The sequence below is a fragment of the Hypoxylon fragiforme genome (genome assembly GCF_022984875.1).
Source record: "Hypoxylon fragiforme strain CBS 206.31 chromosome Unknown GGS25scaffold_8, whole genome shotgun sequence".
Classification (NCBI taxonomy): Eukaryota; Fungi; Ascomycota; class Sordariomycetes; order Xylariales; family Hypoxylaceae; genus Hypoxylon; species Hypoxylon fragiforme.
In genome coordinates, this window is record NW_026054763.1 from 161,649 (window position 1) to 183,125 (window position 21,477).

Genomic DNA, 21,477 nt, shown 5'->3' on the forward strand with positions numbered 1-21,477 from the left:
TGTGCTACTATTAGCACTGATAACTCTTCTTATTAACCCCTATCTTACATCTGCCGTCTAAAATGTCTGAATTTACCAAGATAGGTCTATCGCGGTATCTTCTCCCTTAAACCGTTTACTCAAGAATCATCAAGTCAGACACCCCCGAAGGCCTGGAGGCTGGAGGCTAGAGGCTAGAGGCTAGAGGCATGAAGGCTTATCTCTTGACAGTCCTCGAAGTATTTATTACAGGATGAATGTGGAAACCTAGGTAGGTACCCTAGGTAAATAGTTCATATGCTTTAGTCCGTTTTCATGCACGAAGGTTTGTATTATCGTTTGATATTTGGTAGTTTAATAGATTTGAGTACGAGCAGTTGCCCCATCGTTGCTCCTTAGCCTGTGTAGAGGCATGCATGGTCTAGTAGACGGGTCCCCAAGACAAGCCTTTCAGATACACTGCATGTATGGTCAATGGGGAATATGTACCTAGGACTAGGTAGTCACTTATATTTAACATAACACACTTGAACCCCATGATCCATTTATATACTATAATTAGCTAATACCTAGTATCGTGCTTCCATTTTGTCTATCGTGGATTCACCCAACTCAGACACTCACTCACAGCCTACTAGGGTAGATCAGCCCACCTTCTTCAAGCAACATCTAGGCAACTACCTTCCCCACCAACCCCCTCAGAGAGTTCCCCAATCTCCTCCTCAGCAGTAGCCAAAGCATCGAGCTGATCTTCCATTTGCGTGAGCGCCCCCTTCAGCGGCGCGCGAGTGCGTTTTCGGTCAGCGGCCGACATGGACCGGTAGTACTCGACCAGGTGCGGTTTGTCGGGCACAGCCAACACGCCGCCATGGGCGAAGTCGACTTCCTTGTCGTTGCCGTTCTGCGCTGTGTCGGCCGCGTACAGCGCGTCTAACTGGTTTACTAGGAGGTCGCAGGTGCCTTCTAGTTGCTCGCGAGCAGCGGTTCGCTCAGCTGGGGACATCGCTCTGTAGTGGTTAACTAGGACAGGGCTGATGAAGGTGGCGGGTTGGGGTAGAGGTGAGTACGGCGAGGCTTGGGGGGCGGAGGGAGGGGGGGAGGGAGAGGGGCGGTAAGCAGGAAGGGGAGGAGGAGGAGGATGTGAGGTAGATAGGTCGTGGGCGCCCGGATCCAGGGGCACGAATAATAACCCGGAGTCATCTGTATATCAGACTAGTTAACATCTTCTCGCCTTCTCGTGCGAGTTTCATCGCATACCATATCTAAAAGAACAATAGATCCCATTTCCGTTATAATAGCAACAGCAGCAGGCGCCTTCCAGGGGATCAGGCTGATGGACGGGAAGACACGGCGCAACCACACAGAGGTTCCAGATGCCAAGCCCGAAACTGCAGCTCACGCACCTCTCAGCTCCAGATTGCACGATCCCGCAGGTCTGGACACACGCTGCGAGGAGGTTTTCTGTGCGAGTATTGTGTATCAGCAAGATGTGTATCAGCAAGCTGCATGTGTTGTGGTTTTCTTATATCTTAGCAACAACTGACTGACTGACTGACTTTCCCCTTGAGGACCGGATATGGAGAAGGGAGCATAATCCGGCTGCTGGAGGTTCGCCATGATCAGGTTGCTAGCCGGCCGGTCTAGAAACCATGCAAAAGGCTCCTGTTCTGGAGGAGGCAGCTGGGCTAGGAAGGGGTAGGTTTGGGTGACTAAAGACCACACTGTTGGGACCTCTGTAGGTGATGTACAAATGTCTGTTAGCCACCATGATAGAAGAACATTAGGATGTAAGGTTTTAATGTATGTATAGCACCTACGAGGAGGAAGACCGGGAGAGAGAAGGCGAAAGGGACGATGGAGGGATTCGTGAGAAAACATCATCACATCTTCTTCCCCTATACTATCGGACGAGCTTGAAGAGATTGGAACTGGCATGATTATTGATTACTTATATACAAAAAAATTATCGTCCAACGCTTCACGATACATATATCATTCCAACATTGAAGTAGATACATATCTAGGCAGGCAGGTATATATGCATTTTACAAACGCGACTTCTACCTAAAATTATCGACAGCCTTGCGAGAGTCGTCCGCGTCCCATAGCTACCTATCCAAAAGAGAGATCGGTATGCTACTATGCATTTGTTTGATCATTGTCTGCCTATATATGTACATGGGGCCAATAATGAGGAGACAGGGGTTTGTCATTTGGAAGTTGATTGATCAGATTTCCTGGCTTGCCTTGCAGTGATGATTGATGTCTACATCAAGTATGCACATATGTAGTTATAGAAGGAGGTACTATAATGCATATAAGTATAATGCATATAAGTATAATTGGTGTGATTATATGTTATACCGTTATACCGTATGAACACTGGGCCGTATAAACACTGGGCAACATACAGTCAAAGCTTCAACCACCCCACTAACCTACTTTATCATCACAAACCCCACCACATGCAGCTACGTACATAGTACACAGACAGAAAACCGTAAAAACAGCAAGAAACATGGCAGACGCAGAATTAGAACAGGTCAGTTACGAGCCTGCCACTTCGACATTCGGGACTAACACCTCTTATTCTGTAGATCCGAAAAGCGCGCCTGGAGCAGCTCAAGGCGCAAGGCGGCGGCGGCGGTGGTGGTGGTGGGGCAGCAAGCTCAGGCGGCAGTCGCGCAGACCAAGCCGAGCAAGCGAAGCAGTGAGTTCCATCCAGTCCATTCCAGCGCCAACATATTCTACCACATATCTCTATCGACTTGCATACCACCCATTTTGCTGACAAGTGACAAAAACAAAAAAAAACAGACAAGAATCCGAAGCGCGCCAGTCGATCCTCAACCAGATCCTGCACCCGGAAGCCGCCGACCGGCTGGGCCGCATCCGGCTCGTGAAGGAGGAGCGCGCCACCGACGTCGAGAACCGCCTCATCATGCTGGCCCGCACGGGCCAGCTGCGGCAGAAGGTCACTGAGGCCCAGCTGAAGGAGCTGCTGAACGCTGTGGCGGAGACTAAAGAAGAAGAAAAGATCGTGGTCAGCAGACGCAAGGCGTGGGATGATGAGGAGGATGATGATTTGTTGGATTTGTGAGGGGGTGGTGGATGGTGAGAAAAGGGGTTTCTTGGGCCATGGGTGCCTACATGAAATACGGATGTACGTAAGGCTGGCTGATGAGGAGAGGAGAGTGTGCCTTAGGTGATAGCACAGCACAGCAGAGCACGGCATGGCATGGCGTTTTAGGGGAAAATTAGGACCCAAGGGTGGATGACATCCTTTCTATTCGGTCTAGTATACTTACACATGCATACTAATGACACAAATTGCTTCTTCTCCTATACACATGTAGCATCTACCAGGTACCTACCTAGGTTAGGTGGTGCCTTACTCAACTAGCGACAGCCTGCGCAACAGCAGCCTCCTTCGCCCTCTTCCTCTCGGCCTTCTCCCTCTTCCGCATCTCCCTCAAATCCGGCGGTCTCTCAATGCCCAGCCTCCCCCTCAGCGCATCCACATCCGTCTCCATCTCCTCCTCCCAGTAGACATTGATGACCTCGTCGCTCCTTAACCCATTGCGCAGCGCCCAGGGGCCGTAGATGCTGAAGAACCTGCCCCTCTCGGCGGGCTTCAGCGTCGCGACCGCCAACAGCGAGAGCCCCGTCATCGGCAGCAGGGTGTTGGCGAACTCGAACGCCTTGAGCGCGACCTCGCCCTCCCGCACGATGGGCAGCCCGGTCAGCGCGTGGTAGAAGTCGTGCGACTCCCGGTACCGCTGCATCACGTACGCGCATTCTTCGTCGTCGATGTACCGCACGCTGTCCCGCGTGTCTGGGCTCACGCCCTCCCGGTCCAGCCACGACACGTACGTCCCGCCTACCGTGTTGCTCGGCAGCGTTCTCAGGCGGGGGAGGTCCAGCGAGGCGGAGGTGATGCGCGGGCGCTCGCGCAGGATCCGTCGGCCGGTGGGGGAGGAGAGCATGGCGCGACGGAGCCGCTCGATGAAATACGGTGTTGCGGTCGCTTCGCCGAGGGCGGCGATCATGTCCGCCCGGTACGGGTTCAGGAGGGAGGTCACGCCGGAGCCGACGGCGAGGACGGCGCGCTCGAGGCGGGTGAGCGGGACATGGCCTGGGTAGTTTGGTGGCGGGCGGTTGAGGACGGAGAACTGCCGGTTGCTAGTTTTTGTGTGATGTGATTTCTCGTTGCTGCTGGTGGCCAGGCATAGTGGTGATATGGTTGTCCTTGCTGATATCGACAATGATTTCACGTGATGTGTCGGTTGAAGAATATGTCTACTCGGTACGGAGGGTAGACGAGGTGTAAAGGCTTTCATCTTGGTAGACTAGACTGGAAAGCCTAGCACTCACTTCCAGGGCTCATCGAGCTTGTTTTGACGTATTAATGGTATTTCCTTTGCACTTGTAGACTTGTACGTACGTCTATAAATGTAGGTAAACGTATGATCATGAAGCTCACTAGAGGTACTATGCATGTACTATGCATGTACTACTAGGTATGCATGTACCTAGGTAGTAACAGACTTACAATACTTACATAATTTATGGATACAGTGATAGTTACATATATCCAATTCAGCTGATTACCGACATCCAGCGCCCCACGTGGGCCATAGATGACCGATTGACGCCTCCCCATTGGCCACTACGCCACAGGTTCTTAGGCATGTAGCACTTGCATCCCGGACCGCTGCAGCTTTTGCCTCGATAGTGCATTTTTCTTTAAATCCGACACTACCGACGTCTTTCCGTCTCCTTCCAACCTTTTTTTTACCCTCCACCTCAATACTACCGAAAACATATTTTGAAACACTCTTTTACTACTACCTACATCTTCATTCACTTAATCAACTATATTCCAGCTACCAAACAAAAACACCAATAACTCACAATGGCTCGTAATCGCTCCGTCGGCCGATCCGCTCCCGCTCGTCCCACCGTCCCTGCGCGGGCACCGGCTCCTCAGCAAAAGCGACCTGCGACCACCTATGCCCCGGCGCAAACTGGCCAGCAGCACCCTCCCGCCGCTGCTGCTCCCCAGGCCTCGCAGGGCCCTGGTCTGTTCGGCCAGATGGCCAGCACTGCTGCGTACGATTCTCCCTTTTTTTCTTTGTCTTATTTTCTCTCCCTCTCTCTTCCGCTGTCGCATTATGTGTAAATTCAATCGCTAACATACCCCGTCACATACAGTGGTGTCGCAGTAGGCTCCTCCATCGGCCACGCCATCGGCGGCCTCTTCGGCGGCGGCAGCTCCGCCCCCGCCGAGGCCGCGCCGCAGCAGGTCAACGCCGAGCAGTCCAACAACCAGTTCAGCAACAACTGCCAGGGCGCCACCCAGAACTTCACCAAGTGCCTCGACGACAACCAGGGCAACATGCAGATCTGCGGCTGGTACCTCGAGCAGCTCAAGGCCTGCCAGGCTGCTGCTAGCCAGTACTAGACTTTCTCTCAGAGATGAGAAGGAATGGATGAGGGATGAGGCATGGAAAAGTCGCGGGTAAAGGAGAAATATAGCTAGGAATGGCTAAACAGTATTTTGCCTAGGTACCTACCTACTCGACTTGTGAGAAGAGAAAAAAATACAGAAGAGATTCTCTCCTTCGTACATACATGTCGGTCTCTGCTACTAATTTACTGCGAGCGAGCGCGTCACGACATTCAGTTGTTCATATTGCAGAAAAGAGAAAGAGACCTTTGCTTGGGTCGTTGCTCTGTATACCTACCTAAGGTACTCCTGATATTCCACTCTTGAGTACATCCTCACACTCTTCGTTGCTCATGATTGCTACGATCTCTCTGTGATATGCCTAGTTATGATTCTATTCGACTTGTGACTATGGTATGTGACTCAATGTAGATAGATGATTACTACTAGGTAGGTATGTGGTAGACACCAAGAAATGATATTGGTGGCAAGTATACGTGTTCATAATATGGAATTACAAAGATACCTAACCTACCTAGGTAGATAAACACTCAACAGTTGACTTATCTCCGATGAATCCGCAAAGGTTGATGAGCCCCTATTTGACTCATGGCAACTGTCCTACCTAGCAATTAAAATAAGGAGGCTATAGTATACCTACATCCGATAAATTTCATGTGGTAGGCATCCAGTGGCATGCCTGAATTTGGAGTCGCTTGCACGGCTACTCACTTACGAGACTCGAGATCGAAATCCAGAGTCACTATCCCCCTTATTTCGTTTGCTCTCCCTTGGATAGGCAGTATTCATTCTATTTTTCACTCTACAGCTTTCCATCTGCGTTTCAATGCAAAGCCATTAGCACATTTTTCACGTATTCAAGTTTGCAAAGCCTTCTATACAACTAGTAGCATAGTTGGAGTATGCCCAAATGTAATAGGTTTTTTCAAGGTTCTCTCTATTTTATTATGTTTTATGTAAGTTACTACAATAATGTAGTAACTATAGAACCGAGACCTCGGCTCACATATCGTGAATTGGAGGAAGTCCGATTTTATCAGCAACCCTATTCTTGAGGGCCAATGCTTCTAAAGAAACACCTAAGTTCCTAGGTTAAGTAGTTCTATCAGATTCGTAGGCTGATGCTTGATGCGTGGCGCTTGTGAGCGCAAGCAGTCTTTTGCCTCGAAATATTCCTTGTATCATGGATTTTTTTTCTTCCGTCGTAACAGCGTTACTGACCCAGTAGATAACTTATTAGTTCTACTTTGGATATCCCTTGATACACCACAGTAAAGGCTGCAGAGTACTCACTCAGGCTTTCGGAAATGCCGGGTATCTGTTCGACTTTCTATCGTGGATGGCAAGACATCATATCCCACTTCCCCATACCGACTTCAACTGAGGATATATGTATGATAACGGAGATGGTACGTCTCTCTTCACTTGTCAAATTTTCTGTTCTTCTTATCCTTGTGCTTCTTCCCTTCCTTCTTTTCCGTCCTACTCTTCTTTTGTGATGTTTCTGCCGCAGCGTCTTTGGCATTTGATCCGGCACTTGGTTCCTCTGAGATACTGGACTCTCCAGCTTTACGCTTACCACCAGCCGTGGCCGCCTTAAGCGCAGCCTTCGCGCGCTCCTTAGCAATCATTTCGCTTAACGTAGTATTGAGCTCGGCGTTGTTGTTTTCAGCTAGATCTGCTCGAATGAATCGAATGGCGGCTTCCTTGTTGAGAGTCTTCTCAGGTTTCTGCGGTGGGTTTTCAATATTCTTGATCTTTTCAAAGTATTGCCGTACTCGAGTTAATTCCTTGAAGACGGGATGTTCTTTTGCGTTAACGCCGTTAAGTCTAAGAGAGGCTGAAATAGTTGGATGGTCAGTTTATTAACATTTGCAATAATATGGGGCATTACGCGCATACAGAACAGCATAGACTCGATCGCATAGGTCATAAGCACATAGAGCTTAGCCTTGTCGAGCAAAGGCAGCTTGGTGGCCACATCCGACACGTTATGAAGGATGGGTTGGAGGGCCGCCTCTAGACTATCGAGTTCATCGTCAAGATGATCTAGTTCGGGTGATATATTATTAGGATCCATATTGGCAACATGCGATAAGCAACAAGCGTTGTGAGCTTGGGCTTGAGCTTGAGTTTGAGTTTCAGAAGAACTTCAATGTTGCTGTGATGTTTTGTGAAGATGCGACAAGGTGCAACAATTCGAACTAGGAGTCTCGAACGAGTTGCAATTAGATTGGCACGCTAAAGAATTATGGCGGTGACTGATGGCAGAATCCTTATCAGCTAATCTAACCAATCATGATGATTATGTTTTTTGAACTCATCCTAGCGCAAATCAATCGTCACAAAGCGGGACCCATCAAAGAGAAGAGAAGAAAATTAAAGGTTTTATGCCGGCGTCATAAAAGAATTTTACGAATTTTATACTTACAACGTGCCAACCCAACCAAACAAAAAAAAAATTCTTAATGAAAGGGACCTTTTCTATTTGTTACGGACTAATTAATCTTGGTTGGGTTTTAATAAGATTTTGATATTATTCTCTACATTTTCCTTCCTCTGTCAAAACCGTCAATGGTAACAGCATTCGCCTCTCCAAATGTGTTGACGAACTGTTCGCCATTCTCGCGATACTTCAACCTCGGCCATCTCAATGACATGACAGAAGGCGGATAAGCCGTACCAAGTCTCCACACTGTATTCTCTTCTTCTTCTTCGCCGGCCGCTTTCGCGGGCTTCAGCGCGAATACCTAGCACAACCAACATATGGAATCGCGATAACCTCTTCGTGGGCCGGGGGGCCACCACATCTCTGTCTGCCGCCGTCGCTACCTTAACCTTAGACCTGCACCCGCGAATTGACGGATTCCAGTTTGATCCTCCTGTTTATTACCCCCCCAATATAGCACGAGAGGATATCGCCAAAAACTTTCCGTTCTACGCACCGCCACCGCCAATACTACCCAAAATCATTTACGTCCCGCATCACATATCCAACGGGCCGGGTCGAAAATGTGCCTATTACCCAGAAGTGGCAGAGGCGAGATCTGAGGCGCAATCCAAGGCATCGGCAGAGACTGCGGCAGAGGCAACGGCAGAAGCTGTGACAGCAGAAGAGCAGATAGAAGCTGCAGTCCAAGTTCAGGCTGCTAGGCCTCTGCCCCGGCTTAAGCTTTCCAACAAGATATACGTCCTTGGCTTTAACACGGATGCTAAATTTATTGCCCACTCCCTCTCTAGCGTAGAGAAGCTACCTCCTGTTCAGCTGCTTACTCATAATACTCTTACTCTAAGAAAATGGGGAGAGGAGGGGAGAGCTATTACTGTTTACACCCAGGATGGAATTCCGTCTACCCAGCCTATTCGTTGCCCACAGTACATCCCCCGTCGACATGTGCCATTGAGACAACCTCCCATCATGGACAATATTGTTGTCAGCACCGTCACTCAGGCCATCATCCCTACCCTGTTCAACCTTCGTCTCTATATTGACCGTCGAACCACTCTCTGCATACTCCATCCAGGGCTCGGATTGATGGAGGAATTGAATGACATCGTCTTTCCGAACCCAGCATTGAGACCAAACTACATATTTTGTTACAGCAATCATAAACTTGCTAGGTCCACGGCGGGAAAATACTCTATCGACCATATTCCGGGAAATCTCGTTTGCCATGCTGTTCCTAGGGATGATGAGGCGAAAGGCTTGGATAAATGGACATCCGACGCGCTCAATCAAAAACATACTCGGCATATGATTAGTCTCCTATCTACATCCGAAACTCTGAATGTAATTGGTCTGCCTTGGCCATCATTCCTACAGCTGAAGCTACAAGACATGATCTTCTACTCTCTTGCGGATACCATCTCGGTTATGCTAGGCTGCCGATATGATCAAATCAGGACTGATCGACACGCCATGACTTTATGGGAGAGCATGCTAAAGGAAACTTTAACTATCGTCGTGTCACTTCCAGAATTTCACGAACGTCCATACATGCTTGGTGCCACCGGTTTCGCTAATACCAACTATCCAACCAAGCTCAAGAATAGGCTAACAAGGCTTGGAACAGAATGCAGTAAGTGGATTTCGATGATCCGCCGGGGGAATATGCCTCCGGTAGACCTCATCAACGGCTACTTTATCCGGAGAGCTAAAGAGCTCGGGCTCAGCCACGCCCATAACAGCTTCGCGGTTGAGCTTGTTAAGGCTAGGTCGAGAGGCAGGCTCAGGGAGCTCAATAACTCCATCCCACTGGGCTTGATGCCTTATATGGCTGATACGGATCGCATCGGAGGCGGGCAGGATAAGGTCGACCCGAAACTAGATGTGGATGCAGACGAGTTATGAATGGCACTGGCCCACGCCAGCGCTTGTATATAGTATTGTATTGGTAAATGATTACACGCATATCACTTGTATAGCAATGAATTGGAGTTGTCTGCTCTGTTGCATTGGTGAGGTCTTCTGTGCAGTCATGGTGTTAGATGTAGTCGTGGACCATACGGCTACAGGAGGCATTATATAGAAATATCCATATATAGAATATTAAGATAACTGAATGATTTCTCATACCCGAAAAGTCTTTGCTGATAAGCAAGTCACCTTTCAGTATCGTATACCTACTGTGTAGTCAATGTCATCAACATGTCCTTGAGGGGTCACACTAGCGAGGTTTCTAGTTTCAGCTTGACTTGGGCAAGATATAAAGATATAGGGCTGAGTCGTATAGAGGAGCATCACCCACCCTCTTGAGGCGGAAGCCAGGTGTGTTAGTGCTAATATATTCCAGTTCTCAGTTGTGTGAATATGGTATTTCGTATATAGGCCTAGGCACCTACCTGAGCACCTATTTATGTCCTAACTACCTCACTATGGCTTCACACTTTACGCTGTACCTCTCCATAAAGTAACGAGCAAACTGAAGTTTTTCTGGGCGTCCCGGAACGGGAACCTAGAGGGCGTAGAACAACATCGTTATTTCGCAGGAATCTCCAACATCTCCCTATAGACCATGGAGGCTACGTATACGTGTGAGCTAACTATATTCATTCTATATAGCCCCCCGTGTAGACCCGATGAAGATACTCGAAAGGATATGTTGTCTGTCATCAAGCTTTCCTCTTTACCAGATTCTCATCTGAAACCTAACTTGAGGAGTTCCGGTATTGCTTTCGGTGTATACCTAGTATGTTATGAGGTTGGCTTAAAGGGGATTACCTAAAGGCAGGAACAGCGAGTGAACTTTCCTGATTGGTCTACATATGAATTCAAGGAATTCATTGGTGTTGGTCCCCAACGGATACGATCCTTGAACCTAGGACCCCTTTACAGCCAACGACACCTCGAGCCACATACATGGGACGCCCATTCATCCAATGACCATTTTGGGAGTTTGTAGGTTGAAAAACTTTGCACAGGATACCTACTCCTGCATCGAATCTGTTGGAATGGCTGGCCCGTAATTTAGATTGTACTTCAGACTTGCTCACCGAGCTGCTTTGGTATGTCATAGCAACGAGATGGAATGATACGTTACTGTTTCCTTGCTTGCCAAATTCTTCCTATGTTGGCATGTCTAAGAAGACGTGTGCGCCCCTGAGTAGTTCACATTACCTACTTGGGTACCCGATGTTGTCGGGTATCAGTTGAAGAAAAGAGCAAAAAGCGGTCTGTATTTAATCAAAGTCGATATTATGTATGAGATACCGGGTATGGTAAGCAATATCAACATGAATAACTTTTTCATGGCCATCTTGGTGTAGCTGAAACTGACCCCCCATGATGATTGTACCTATGGTAAGATTGGAAGAGATGTATTGGTTCGTTTATACAGCATTGAAGGTTTTAATGATAAATCGGATGGCTTCCTTTTCGATTTTCATGCATTAAAAGCTGTCTGCATAGTACATTTTGACGTAAGATGATGGCAGTGACGATGACTTGGACTGGCGAATTAATAGGGTACATGAATATTCTCCTATTGGGTAAATGTATATTAGATGAGCATCCGAGCTTTTGCCGAGTTACTCAAGAAACTTTGTCTTCCCTTCAATTTCTTTTCCTTTTTCTTTTTTTGTTCCTTCTTGGAAATTGTGTCGTTGCGATATCGTCACTCTTCCTCAACACTAACACTTGGCTATTTGGGGATCTCCATCAGCCTCATATGTTTTATCCTATCGGGTCAGAGTCCTAGAAATATACGCTATACACGTTAAAAGCAGCTAGCTGGTTAACCGACCGGAAACACCGAGAATCCAATCATGACGTACAGCTACGCATATCGGTGAACTAGGGTCGCAGGGTACAACCACTGTGCAGTCGACGAGTGAAGGTGTTGGATACTTGCCTATTCAAAAACTCCCTGTCCGAGAACTTTCAAGTGTTACATTTCATAATAGGAGTTGATTACTTGGAGGCAGTGGGAGTGAAAATACCCCTTTTTCGTCATGGTCTTACATATGCTTACTCTCATCATTCCTACCCACCCACCCACCTAGGTGTCTATTGCATACCTAGTATATATCTGTATATGTCTCTCGTTGAGTACCGATATATCGGATCCGTTGTATCTCGGCATTTGGGTTACACTATCCGGTCAGGAATCGCCTATTGCTTCCCGTTCAAGCCCTGCAGAATACTGACGAATCAAGTCGAGGCTCGTACCTGAACAAGCACAGGCACGTTCCGTCCCGACATATAAACACCCGCGGTAACCAGTGTGCGTCGCGCGTTTATACCATGCAAGCGCAATCCTTCACTAAATACTAGGTAACGATAGACCAGTATCCTCTCGTCTCCAGCACGGTTACCTCCTATCTAGGCACCGATGAGGCACCTATGAGGCACCTACCTACCCCTATCTATAGTGGTGTCTTTAGAAAACCAGGCGAGGTCGAAACTCCAAACGTATTCATATACTACAAGAAGGGCCTACTAAGTATTGATTTACTCATATCTTGGCCTGCGGCCCGATTGTTACCTGACTCTGACCGACTTCTAATTCCCACTGCACCGGTCGTCCGCGTGCGAGACCTGGCATAATCGCATTTGTTCGTTTCTTGCGTCGTGGGTAACATTGCCAATTTCACGTTTGCCGATGCTAACTTGACTACCTGCCTACCTAACTATGATAATACCGTACCCAAACCAGCTTGGTACAGTGCGGGTTATACATATATCTCCGGAACACTCGTCGCGCTTCTCAGCCGGCGATAAGCGTATTGTTCTTTAGAGAGATGTCGTGGGTTGCAACTGGCGAGCTACGGGTGAGATATCTGACATGAGCGAAACCACCGAAACACCCACTCTACCAACAGCCACGCCTAAAGATCTCAACGTGATTTAGGTAAAGTCTCAGGTACTAACACGCCTCAGGCGTATCTTCTTTGCTTATCTGCTTACTTCGTTCCCGGAACCCTTGCGCTGTGCCCTGAAGAAATCATTTGCTGTTGACGACCTTATTCGCTACCTATGCTGGGAGGCGTAGTTCGGAGATAAGGTGAATCGAACTACTTGTTAGCCAACTGATGTGATCATCCATGAAGATTATCCATTCAGTTTTCTTTTCTATGGTCACTTATAGAAATTTGGACGTGTGAATCTTGTAACCGATCACAAGTCGTCTATTAGTCTGCGTACAACATGGCAGTATGAAAGCGGAAATTGGGATACCAAGGCAACCGACCCCCACTCTTGTTAATCGGGATGGACTGATCTACGTGGAAACCTTCTAGACTCGAGAGGAACTTCTTTTTCATTTACTTACCGGATCCATGAACCCTGCGTTATAGGTTTACTAATGCTACCTACTAGGTACTTAGGTATGTAGCTTCTACTGCATAAGAATGCCTTGGCCCTTATAACCTCCCTTTCCTGGCAAAGTCCAAAGGCTAGCCCGCGGTCCTGCAAGACTTTCTTTATATGGTTATCCGAACGACGTCAAGTCTGGGGTAGGCTACCAAGTTCCGGGATGACAACATGGCGTCCACGTTACTCAAGGCAACACCGCAGTCGGAATCAGCCTGAATCGAATTGACTCGGAACGTTTTCAATTTGACGTGGTCTGGCATCGTTGTTACACCGCAGTGATATCTGTGATGAGTTGGTGACGGAACCTCAGCTAAGAAAAAACATACTCCCAATCAACGAACTAAAGAATGGTTGGTTGGATTTCCCATTACTTCTTATTCACGAGCCGGCTTACGCTGGCGCAAATATGTTTTCTGTGCCATATGCCTTGGAATATCTCTATTGTCGCGCAGTCTGATATTGTGTCGCTCTGACATACAGCTAGCTAACCTAGAGTCTTACCGGCTGGTAGTCATCTACTGACGTGTGCTACACTCCATATAAGCGGCAATACGGGCTAACTGGTGCATATAGGCGGATAAGGCATCATAGATAGGTACTATCTATTCTAATATACCGGAGATAATTTGGGTGAGTAAACGGACTGCCGACTCTTGAGCCATTTCTCAATAGGTAAGGGAACGCAATGTACCAAACTCGTCCGCATGACCCTTTTTCTTTCCCGTTTCAATTTGAAGCCGCGCATGTAAGCCAACGGTGATACGTCGTAGGCTACATTCGATTTGGGGAGATGGTATGTAGCCAATCACTTTGCGTGAGGACCTAGGTAAGTAGCTAACGGATGACCCATGCTCAGCCCTTTACTTGTGAGGCTTTGGGACGATATTCGGACTGGACCATGCATGTATGGATGAAACATCAAAGTTGCCATGGCTCTTTCTTGGCTGGATGGCTTCCGGACTTGAGATCTAGAGTAGAATATCTAGGTAATTATGGCAGGAATGTATATACCGACCAATATACAACATAATTTCCTATACTAGTAAGCCTCGAGGGGGATGTTCAAGAAGCTACCTACCTACTTGGACGAGTGATCTTTGAAATAGGGTATACAAGACGGGACATATACACCATTCTTGTCAAACTTGCCCCTACCGTCACTGTTGTAAGGCAACCATGTAGTGACAGAGTAGGTTCGATGTTGGTCACCCTACCAGATCCTGATCTTGAGTCGTATATGGCATACATGTAAGCGTTGATTGTACCTTGTCGGGCCGACGTGGTTTATATATATGACAGGTACCCGTGGCATATGTATCTACTTACTTCATGTTAGTAGTAATATTGTAGATACCTACCTACCTACCATAGGTATGTATAAGTCGATGAGATGTGTAAATGGATCGAGTTTTGGCTGTTGGTCCCTTTCATCTTTCAACTGAATTTAAGGTGCGGTACCGAGAGTTTAAAAACGCAGTAAAAGCTTATGTATCAGACTATGAACAGACTATGAAGCGGGTATTTGTGGATAAGTACAGCCCTAACTATATCAGATTCATGGATGTATTTTACATACTAGGCAGGTGTGTAGGTATTGTACCTAGGTAACTACCAAAATTCCTTAAACTTATCCACATTCGATGCCCTCGGTCGAGAGTTGAATGTCAATAAGAAAGTCGTTGTTTCCTTACCCCTCGTACCCCTCGTACCCCTCTAAAATTGTTAGCGGCCTTTGACTAACCCCTCATTTATTTACTTCCACTACATGTACAGTAGGTAGGCTGGAGGTTACCTGCTTATTTTCCTCTTTCTCTCCTAAATCAGATGGGGTTCCAATGATAGGTAGCAGGAGAAATGGGAGAACCAGATATCATGAATTCTGTAAGAATTCGATGCATACCTCAAATCTTGCCAACCTAGATCTTAATCTTGTTTCGCTATGTCTACACCCTCTTAATTGGGCATTCCCGACTTATTTAACCTCATAATGACTATATTGGCCTCGAACACTCGAAGCGGAGTCTTCCTCATTTTGAACCGACGATGCCGTCTTCCTAAATCGATCATTCGTTATGGTTCCAAGAATCATTATATATCAACTTGACGATTGGTCGCGTGCGCGCCATAGTGTAAATCAAGCTCTCAGGGGTAAAACAGTGTCAACTCGACATACGACACCGTCTCCCATGACATCCAACTCTGGATACTGGGTCAAATGCGGTAGGAAAATCCTTTCTTCATCGACACACAACGACAAAGCGCGCCACGAATTGTCCACAGGTACGAGATGTATAGGTGCATTTGTTTTGTACCTATATCCGTCATGTAGACAGTTCGTGACCACCGTTACATTGCCCTAGGCTGATTCAATAGCGGTACAAACCCTACAGAAGACGGATGTGTTACCAAAACTAAACCTTTCTTCTACCATATTTCTCTCTCTGCCTATTCTCTTGACTTCATCGTCTCATACCATCTCCAACCGTTCTACAATGAGCACTCTGAGCTTCCCTTCAAAGAAACAAACCCATATGACCTCTTGCGCTCTCCCACTAATACCCACACTAACACTTGGGTACTCCCCCCTCCCACATGATGCCCCTTGTCCAATTCGGACATGATCCTCATTCGTTGATGTACAGTAGCGTGGACGACGATTGAGAGTCTAACGTCAACATACTTGTGGGCCTTTTCTTACCCATTAGCAACTGCCAACCCTCTCCAGCACCAGGGTTGACATGGTATGGCGTGGTATGGACTTACAACCAGCTCCCAGTCGTGGCACTGGCTCCCACATGGCCAACCGTCCCAGCATTGCATTTATGTAGGTCAGTCCATGTCGTTTATACAAAGCCCTGCCTGGCATACACCGTGTATGCCTCCTGTTCCTGCCCAGGCTTGATACCTCTGTCTCCCGATCCCCTCTCTATCGCTAGGTAGTCCCTGGCATTAACATTGCCTCTCTTCCTCTTCTACCTAGCCGAAGCACCACCACTTCTGCAGAAGTACTCCTTACCATCTGCTTTTTTTTTCGCTCGCGACTTATTGGGTACTTTGTCGACTCTAGCGCCATAGTTCCACTAGTCACACGCTTCCCGCCTCGATATACTCCGTAAGTTCACCGAGTCTAGACAAGCTCACAGGTGCCTGATTTCGGAACCTTTTGAGTGAGTAGCTTCTTTCCAAAAGTCCAGTTACTACTTTTCTTCATCGCCTTGCCTTTTCCGGTGTCTTCTCAGCCGAAAGCTGCATATTTATACCAAGATTCACGCAGATCTCATCATATATTTACTCTTAGTCGCTGCGCTGCTCCTGGGCCAAGACGATATCATAAAAACTCCCATTTTTGGTAGCTTTATATCCTTCCAACTACCCTATATATATATAAGAATTTTATCCCCATCCCACTATTTTTCGGGTTTATCGTGTTAGTCCCTCAAACTTTCTTGAGGTATCAAAGCCCGAAAACCCCCTACCAAATCACTCTAACTTATCCCAGTGGTTTGGGTAGAGTCTTTTTCTCTGGGTTTCCACCTTTGAGGGCAGGGTATATCGTTGGATCGGCTGTCAAAAGGCTCCCACTCATCTTAACTTTTCTTGGCCCTAGGTCAGGCCCCAAATTCCCATCACCATCTCTTGGGACATCAGTTCATGCCACATTCAGCCTCACCCTTATAAGCTCGAAATCAATGTTTGCCAGGCGCTCTGCAAGGCGTCTTCCTTGCACCTGGAAACGCACGTTTTCCACTTCGCTGTCGTTGAGGAAACCTGTTCGTGAAAAAGGGCCTGGTGCCGAACGGGCATGGTCTAACCCTACCCGCCATCACGAGCAATGGAATGGACGCTCAGTCATTGCCCTGACGGCCACAGCCGGCATATTAGGCTTTGGTCTTGCCACCGCGTCACTTCAAGGTCCTCCTAAGCGTACCGTCACATTATTTGATAGCAAATCTCCAACTCCCCAGTACGCGACATTAGATGAGATGGAACTTGTAAGTCGACCCCTTTTAACATTAGGAGCGTTTTCCTTTTTTTGAAAGCACAAGAAGCAACTTGGATTTCTTACTAAACCTCTAGCTAGGCTCTGAAGGAAATTCGCCGTGAGATTGCCGATAGAAATGAAGAAGAGGACATCATTAGCACAGATCCGGAGGATCTTCTTGCTCATGGCTATTCCGAATGGTCCTCGATAAATCCTGATGGGCTCCCAGTTGCTGTTGTGTATCCCCGCTCGACAGATCAGGTGTCGGTAATTGCACGCGTCTGCCACAAATACCGCATACCAATTATCCCTTACTCGGGAGGTTCAAGTTTGGAAGGAAACTTCTCTGCCCCTTATGGCGGAATTAGCGTCGACTTTGCGTTCATGGACCAGATCATTCAGTTTAACAAGGAGGATATGGATATTGTGGTCCAACCGAGTATTGGGTGGCAGGATCTTAACAACCAACTAAGTGAAAACGGCAGCGGTCTCTTCTTTCCTATTGACCCAGGTAAGTAAATTTTTTTGCTCTCTTTTTGAAAAACAGGGGAAGATGTACAGATCAGAAGAGGGTTCTTCTTATCTTATATGTATTCATTTTCAGGGGGTAGAGATTAGCGAATGAAAGGACTGACTTTAAGCCAGGTCCGAGTGCCAAGATCGGGGGTATGATCGGTACCAATTGTTCTGGCACGAATGCAGTCAAGTACGGTACGATGAAAGACTGGGTCATCAACTTAACCGTCGTCTTGGCGGATGGAACGGTGATAAAGACGCGGAGACGTCCGAGGAAAAGTTCAGCAGGTTACAACCTGAACAGTTTATTTGTGGGCTCCGAAGGAACTTTAGGCCTAGTGACTGAAGGTAAGTTGTCTTCATTTTTATCATTGAAGACGAGGCTTTCTTTAACAATGAGTAGCGACTCTCAAGCTTGCTGTCGTGCCGGAAGAATTCTCCGTTGCCGTGGTTACTTTCCCTACGATCCGCGATGCCGCCTCAGCCGCCGCGGAGGTGATGCAAACCGGAGTTCCCATCGCAGCTATGGAGATCATGGATGAGGTTCAGATGAAAGTCGTCAACATAGGCGGGGCAACTGCACCACGTGTATGGAAGGAAATGCCAACACTTTTCTTCAAGTTTGCGGGGACTCAGACGAGCGTTAAGGAGAATATCACTCGCGTCCAAGCAATCGCCAAGAAAAATAAGGGCAGCAACTTTGAGTTCGCTAAGGATCTCCGAGAGCAGAAACTCCTATGGTCGGCAAGAAAAGAGTCTCTATGGTCCATGCTAGCCCTGAGGAAGGGAAACGAAGAAGTTTGTAAGTTGCTTTCACTAAATCCTAACCCTGTCAGCATCTCTAGCTCTATAGCCATCTTCAAACACCCCGGGTCGCTCAATACTATGTGTCAAAATGTTCAGAATCTAACACGATAATTTTCCCTAGGGTCAACTGATGTTGCCGTGCCGTTCAGTAGACTCGCGGATATCATAGAAATCAGCAAAAAAGAGATGGACGACTTGGGGCTATTCGCTAGCATCCTAGGCCACGTCGGCGACGGGAACTTCCACGAGAGCATCATGTATAATCGACAAGACAAGGATGAGCTCGCAAAGGTCGAGACCTGTGTCAAAAATATGGTTAAGCGAGCCCTGGATATGGAGGGGACATGTACGGGGGAGCACTCCATCGGCTGGGGCAAAAAGGACTCACTACTCCTAGAAGTTGGTCCAGACACACTGGGCGTCATGAAGCAGATCAAATCCGCCCTTGATCCACTATGGATCATGAATCCCGGAAAAATCATGGACATTCCTTGACATTCTTTCTGACACTTTCAGTCTATCTTCTCGGAAATCTTCTGCTTTAAATTTGGATTTAGACCGAGTTTGCATCTTCTCTGGAGAAGATTGGCTTCTGTTTTTGGTAGACATGGGAGGCACGGCAATCTCCAAAGCGTCTTAAGATATTCCATTATTTCCCCCCACCCACAAGGCAAAGAACTAGATGAAGAGAAAAGAACAGAAAAACACGAAACTATCGCACATTCGGCGTCTTGGGGAAAAGGATTAAATAAATTCAGAAGGTTCATTCGTCAGCAGCATGCACTTTTTTTTGTTGGCATATAAATGATACTTACACGGCATGGAAGTCTCCAGGACTGGACAGATTGGGGATCTGAAAATGGCTGGCTCCTGTCAGAACAATATCATGTGATTTATTAGATGATCATGTAGACATTATGTCCACGTGATGCCCGGTTGGGTAGTGTGTACCTAGAGGAATTTATTGTTTGTTCACACAATTCGTCTTTCTCCATCATCATGATTAGCATTGGACACGACGGTCGATATGATTTGATAGAAGGAGTTCCAAGCCAATCATCTGTTTTACGGATGGTTTATCAAGGTCTATTGTATTATGGCGTGGAGGTCCGGAAACTCAACCATTTCATCCACGACGTTGAAACAGTCGATATAGCGAATTGGTATTGCCGTATAGCGGGGGCTATATTATATGCATGTAGGTATTACATTACATATGTATGTGACACATGATCTGACATCCATCGCGATTTGTCGAGGTTGATGGGTTCTGATAGATGTAGAAGGACTTAAAAATGCTGGGAACCTAAGCAGAAAGAATACCGTGCGAGTAGAACCTTAGGATGCCTTAGGTTAGATATCATGTTATGGCGGGAGTGGGTAACCCCCTTCTTTTCTGGGTGTAGCCTTTTAAACAGATACTAAATGACTTTGATGGAAATATAGGGGTAAATCGGGTAGGTCATGTGATAATATAAGAAAAGCTGGGTGATGGTCATGTACTTAGTATGGATGGGATGATAATAGTAGTATGTATGCCTGCGGGCATGATTATTAGATTCCTGAGGAATACGAATCTAATGGTTTATACGGTACCGCCATTATTATTCCCAACAACGCAAGCCAGGAGAAGCAAGCAAAACAATTCACAACTAGATGATATACAATCCTACCATAGTTCTCTTGGATACTTCTGAGCTACAGTGAAGCCAAACATGGGTTCAGTTCAAGAATGATTCAGTTTGGGAAAGAGACTCAAGTTCTTCAGATAATATAAACATGATGTTGGAAACTCCTAGGCTAGCAGCCCCTTTTACCCGAATATAGGCACTTTCAGTGTATAAAGGAGAGACCCTGTAGAGCTTCGAGGGAACCAAAGCTCTTATTCATTACAATAACCGTATGAGTGTCTTAAGCTTAGCTCTTCTAGATGGGTGGGTACTCAGCAATAATTTGGCACACAAAATGGCAACAAGTGATCTGGGTTATCCTTCGTACCTGCCGTGGATTTAGAGACAATGGCACGTGCGTGAACAAACACTCATATATGAGGTAGATAGGATGTAGAAGCCAGTTAGGTACCTAGTTAGGGAGCTATAAGGAACATTGAAGGTGAACAGGATTGAACCAAACGCACTGTAAACAATCCGCGGGTAGTTACCTGAGAACCTATCCACTTTTCGTAGCAACCTCAGGTAGCAACTTCGATGTTGAAGAGTCACGATTGCAAGTTTTCAATGCTCTTATTTATGCCTTAGGTAGGTATGTACCTAGCAATCGAGTATCATTTTTCTAGATGTACATATGTACTAGAACGCCGCTTCCCATAATCAATAATACGCAGTGCGGTCTACTGTCTACTTACGCACCTTCCTCCCATCTACACCCTTCGATCATCAACCATCAACTCTCGCGCACTTCAAATTTTTTATTTATTCTTTTTATTTTTCACTTCAATCCCCTCCATATCACCACCGTCTTTATTTTTTCTTTCTCATTCCCTCCGATTTCGTTCATCCCTACCTTTCTTTCCAGCAGTAAATATAGGTAACTTCGCACCAAGAAAATATTCAACCGTTCACCCTCATTGTCACCCTCATCGTTACCTTCATCATCACATTTCATTAAGTACCTAGACTTAAAGTCGGTCCTCTCATTTCCATCACCGTGCGCCGTTGATTTCATTTTCGCCGTTGTCACATTCCTCTGGAGAGCGATCTCGCGGGTCCTTGACCTCCATCACAGCGAAAAGAAAGACGCCTCCGTCGTGGAATAAGACACGTACACGACCTCAAGTTATCTAACTTCTAGGATAACGTTATTGTCTCATTGGATTAAAGAGATTTCTAGTCCAGTGAGAAACCTCCCATTTTTATTTCCAACTTCACAGTTAGTCGCACAGATAATAGT

At 46.8% G+C, this 21,477-nt stretch overlaps 7 protein-coding genes across 7 annotated transcripts; 4 read left to right on the forward strand and 3 right to left on the reverse strand.

Moving 5' to 3' along the window:
* Nucleotides 1-481: 481 nt before the first annotated feature.
* GGS25DRAFT_501884 (uncharacterized protein) lies at nucleotides 482-2,001 on the reverse strand. The gene is made up of 4 exons (XM_049261973.1): nucleotides 1,797-2,001; nucleotides 1,536-1,712; nucleotides 1,237-1,440; nucleotides 482-1,179 (listed from the first exon to the last, which is right to left on the reverse strand). The coding sequence occupies exons 1-4, from the start codon at nucleotides 1,912-1,914 to the stop codon at nucleotides 638-640; spliced, it is 1,041 nt and encodes a 346-aa protein (XP_049113547.1). The 5' UTR covers nucleotides 1,915-2,001; the 3' UTR covers nucleotides 482-637.
* A 496-nt stretch (nucleotides 2,002-2,497) lies between these two features.
* Nucleotides 2,498-3,079, forward strand: GGS25DRAFT_524254 (double-stranded DNA-binding domain-containing protein; the record flags this gene model as incomplete). The annotated part of the gene is made up of 3 exons (XM_049264563.1): nucleotides 2,498-2,521; nucleotides 2,577-2,689; nucleotides 2,797-3,079. The coding sequence occupies 3 exons, from the start codon at nucleotides 2,498-2,500 to the stop codon at nucleotides 3,077-3,079; spliced, it is 420 nt and encodes a 139-aa protein (XP_049113548.1).
* Nucleotides 3,080-3,294: 215 nt separating this feature from the next.
* On the reverse strand, nucleotides 3,295-4,516 carry GGS25DRAFT_396711 (Coq4-domain-containing protein). Its single transcript, XM_049258391.1, has one exon. It carries the CDS (start codon nucleotides 4,317-4,319, stop codon nucleotides 3,375-3,377), a length of 945 nt encoding a protein of 314 aa, XP_049113549.1. The 5' UTR covers nucleotides 4,320-4,516; the 3' UTR covers nucleotides 3,295-3,374.
* Nucleotides 4,517-4,708: 192 nt separating this feature from the next.
* GGS25DRAFT_501889 (uncharacterized protein) lies at nucleotides 4,709-5,931 on the forward strand. The gene is made up of 2 exons (XM_049261974.1): nucleotides 4,709-5,091; nucleotides 5,194-5,931. Exons 1-2 carry the CDS (start codon nucleotides 4,895-4,897, stop codon nucleotides 5,441-5,443), a joined length of 447 nt encoding a protein of 148 aa, XP_049113550.1. The 5' UTR covers nucleotides 4,709-4,894; the 3' UTR covers nucleotides 5,444-5,931.
* Nucleotides 5,932-6,319: 388 nt separating this feature from the next.
* GGS25DRAFT_501891 (Sas10/Utp3/C1D family-domain-containing protein) lies at nucleotides 6,320-7,639 on the reverse strand. Its single transcript, XM_049261975.1, has 3 exons — nucleotides 7,352-7,639; nucleotides 6,743-7,289; nucleotides 6,320-6,665 (listed from the first exon to the last, which is right to left on the reverse strand). The coding sequence occupies exons 1-2, from the start codon at nucleotides 7,527-7,529 to the stop codon at nucleotides 6,871-6,873; spliced, it is 597 nt and encodes a 198-aa protein (XP_049113551.1). The 5' UTR covers nucleotides 7,530-7,639; the 3' UTR covers nucleotides 6,320-6,665; nucleotides 6,743-6,870.
* A 384-nt stretch (nucleotides 7,640-8,023) lies between these two features.
* On the forward strand, nucleotides 8,024-9,800 carry GGS25DRAFT_524258 (uncharacterized protein; the record flags this gene model as incomplete). Its single annotated transcript, XM_049264564.1, has 2 exons — nucleotides 8,024-8,050; nucleotides 8,115-9,800. The coding sequence occupies 2 exons, from the start codon at nucleotides 8,024-8,026 to the stop codon at nucleotides 9,798-9,800; spliced, it is 1,713 nt and encodes a 570-aa protein (XP_049113552.1).
* A 6,760-nt stretch (nucleotides 9,801-16,560) lies between these two features.
* GGS25DRAFT_501915 (FAD-linked oxidase-like protein) lies at nucleotides 16,561-19,547 on the forward strand. The gene is made up of 6 exons (XM_049261976.1): nucleotides 16,561-16,713; nucleotides 16,762-17,254; nucleotides 17,344-17,755; nucleotides 17,890-18,108; nucleotides 18,164-18,562; nucleotides 18,689-19,547. Exons 2-6 carry the CDS (start codon nucleotides 16,952-16,954, stop codon nucleotides 19,060-19,062), a joined length of 1,707 nt encoding a protein of 568 aa, XP_049113553.1. The 5' UTR covers nucleotides 16,561-16,713; nucleotides 16,762-16,951; the 3' UTR covers nucleotides 19,063-19,547.
* Nucleotides 19,548-21,477: the final 1,930 nt, after the last annotated feature.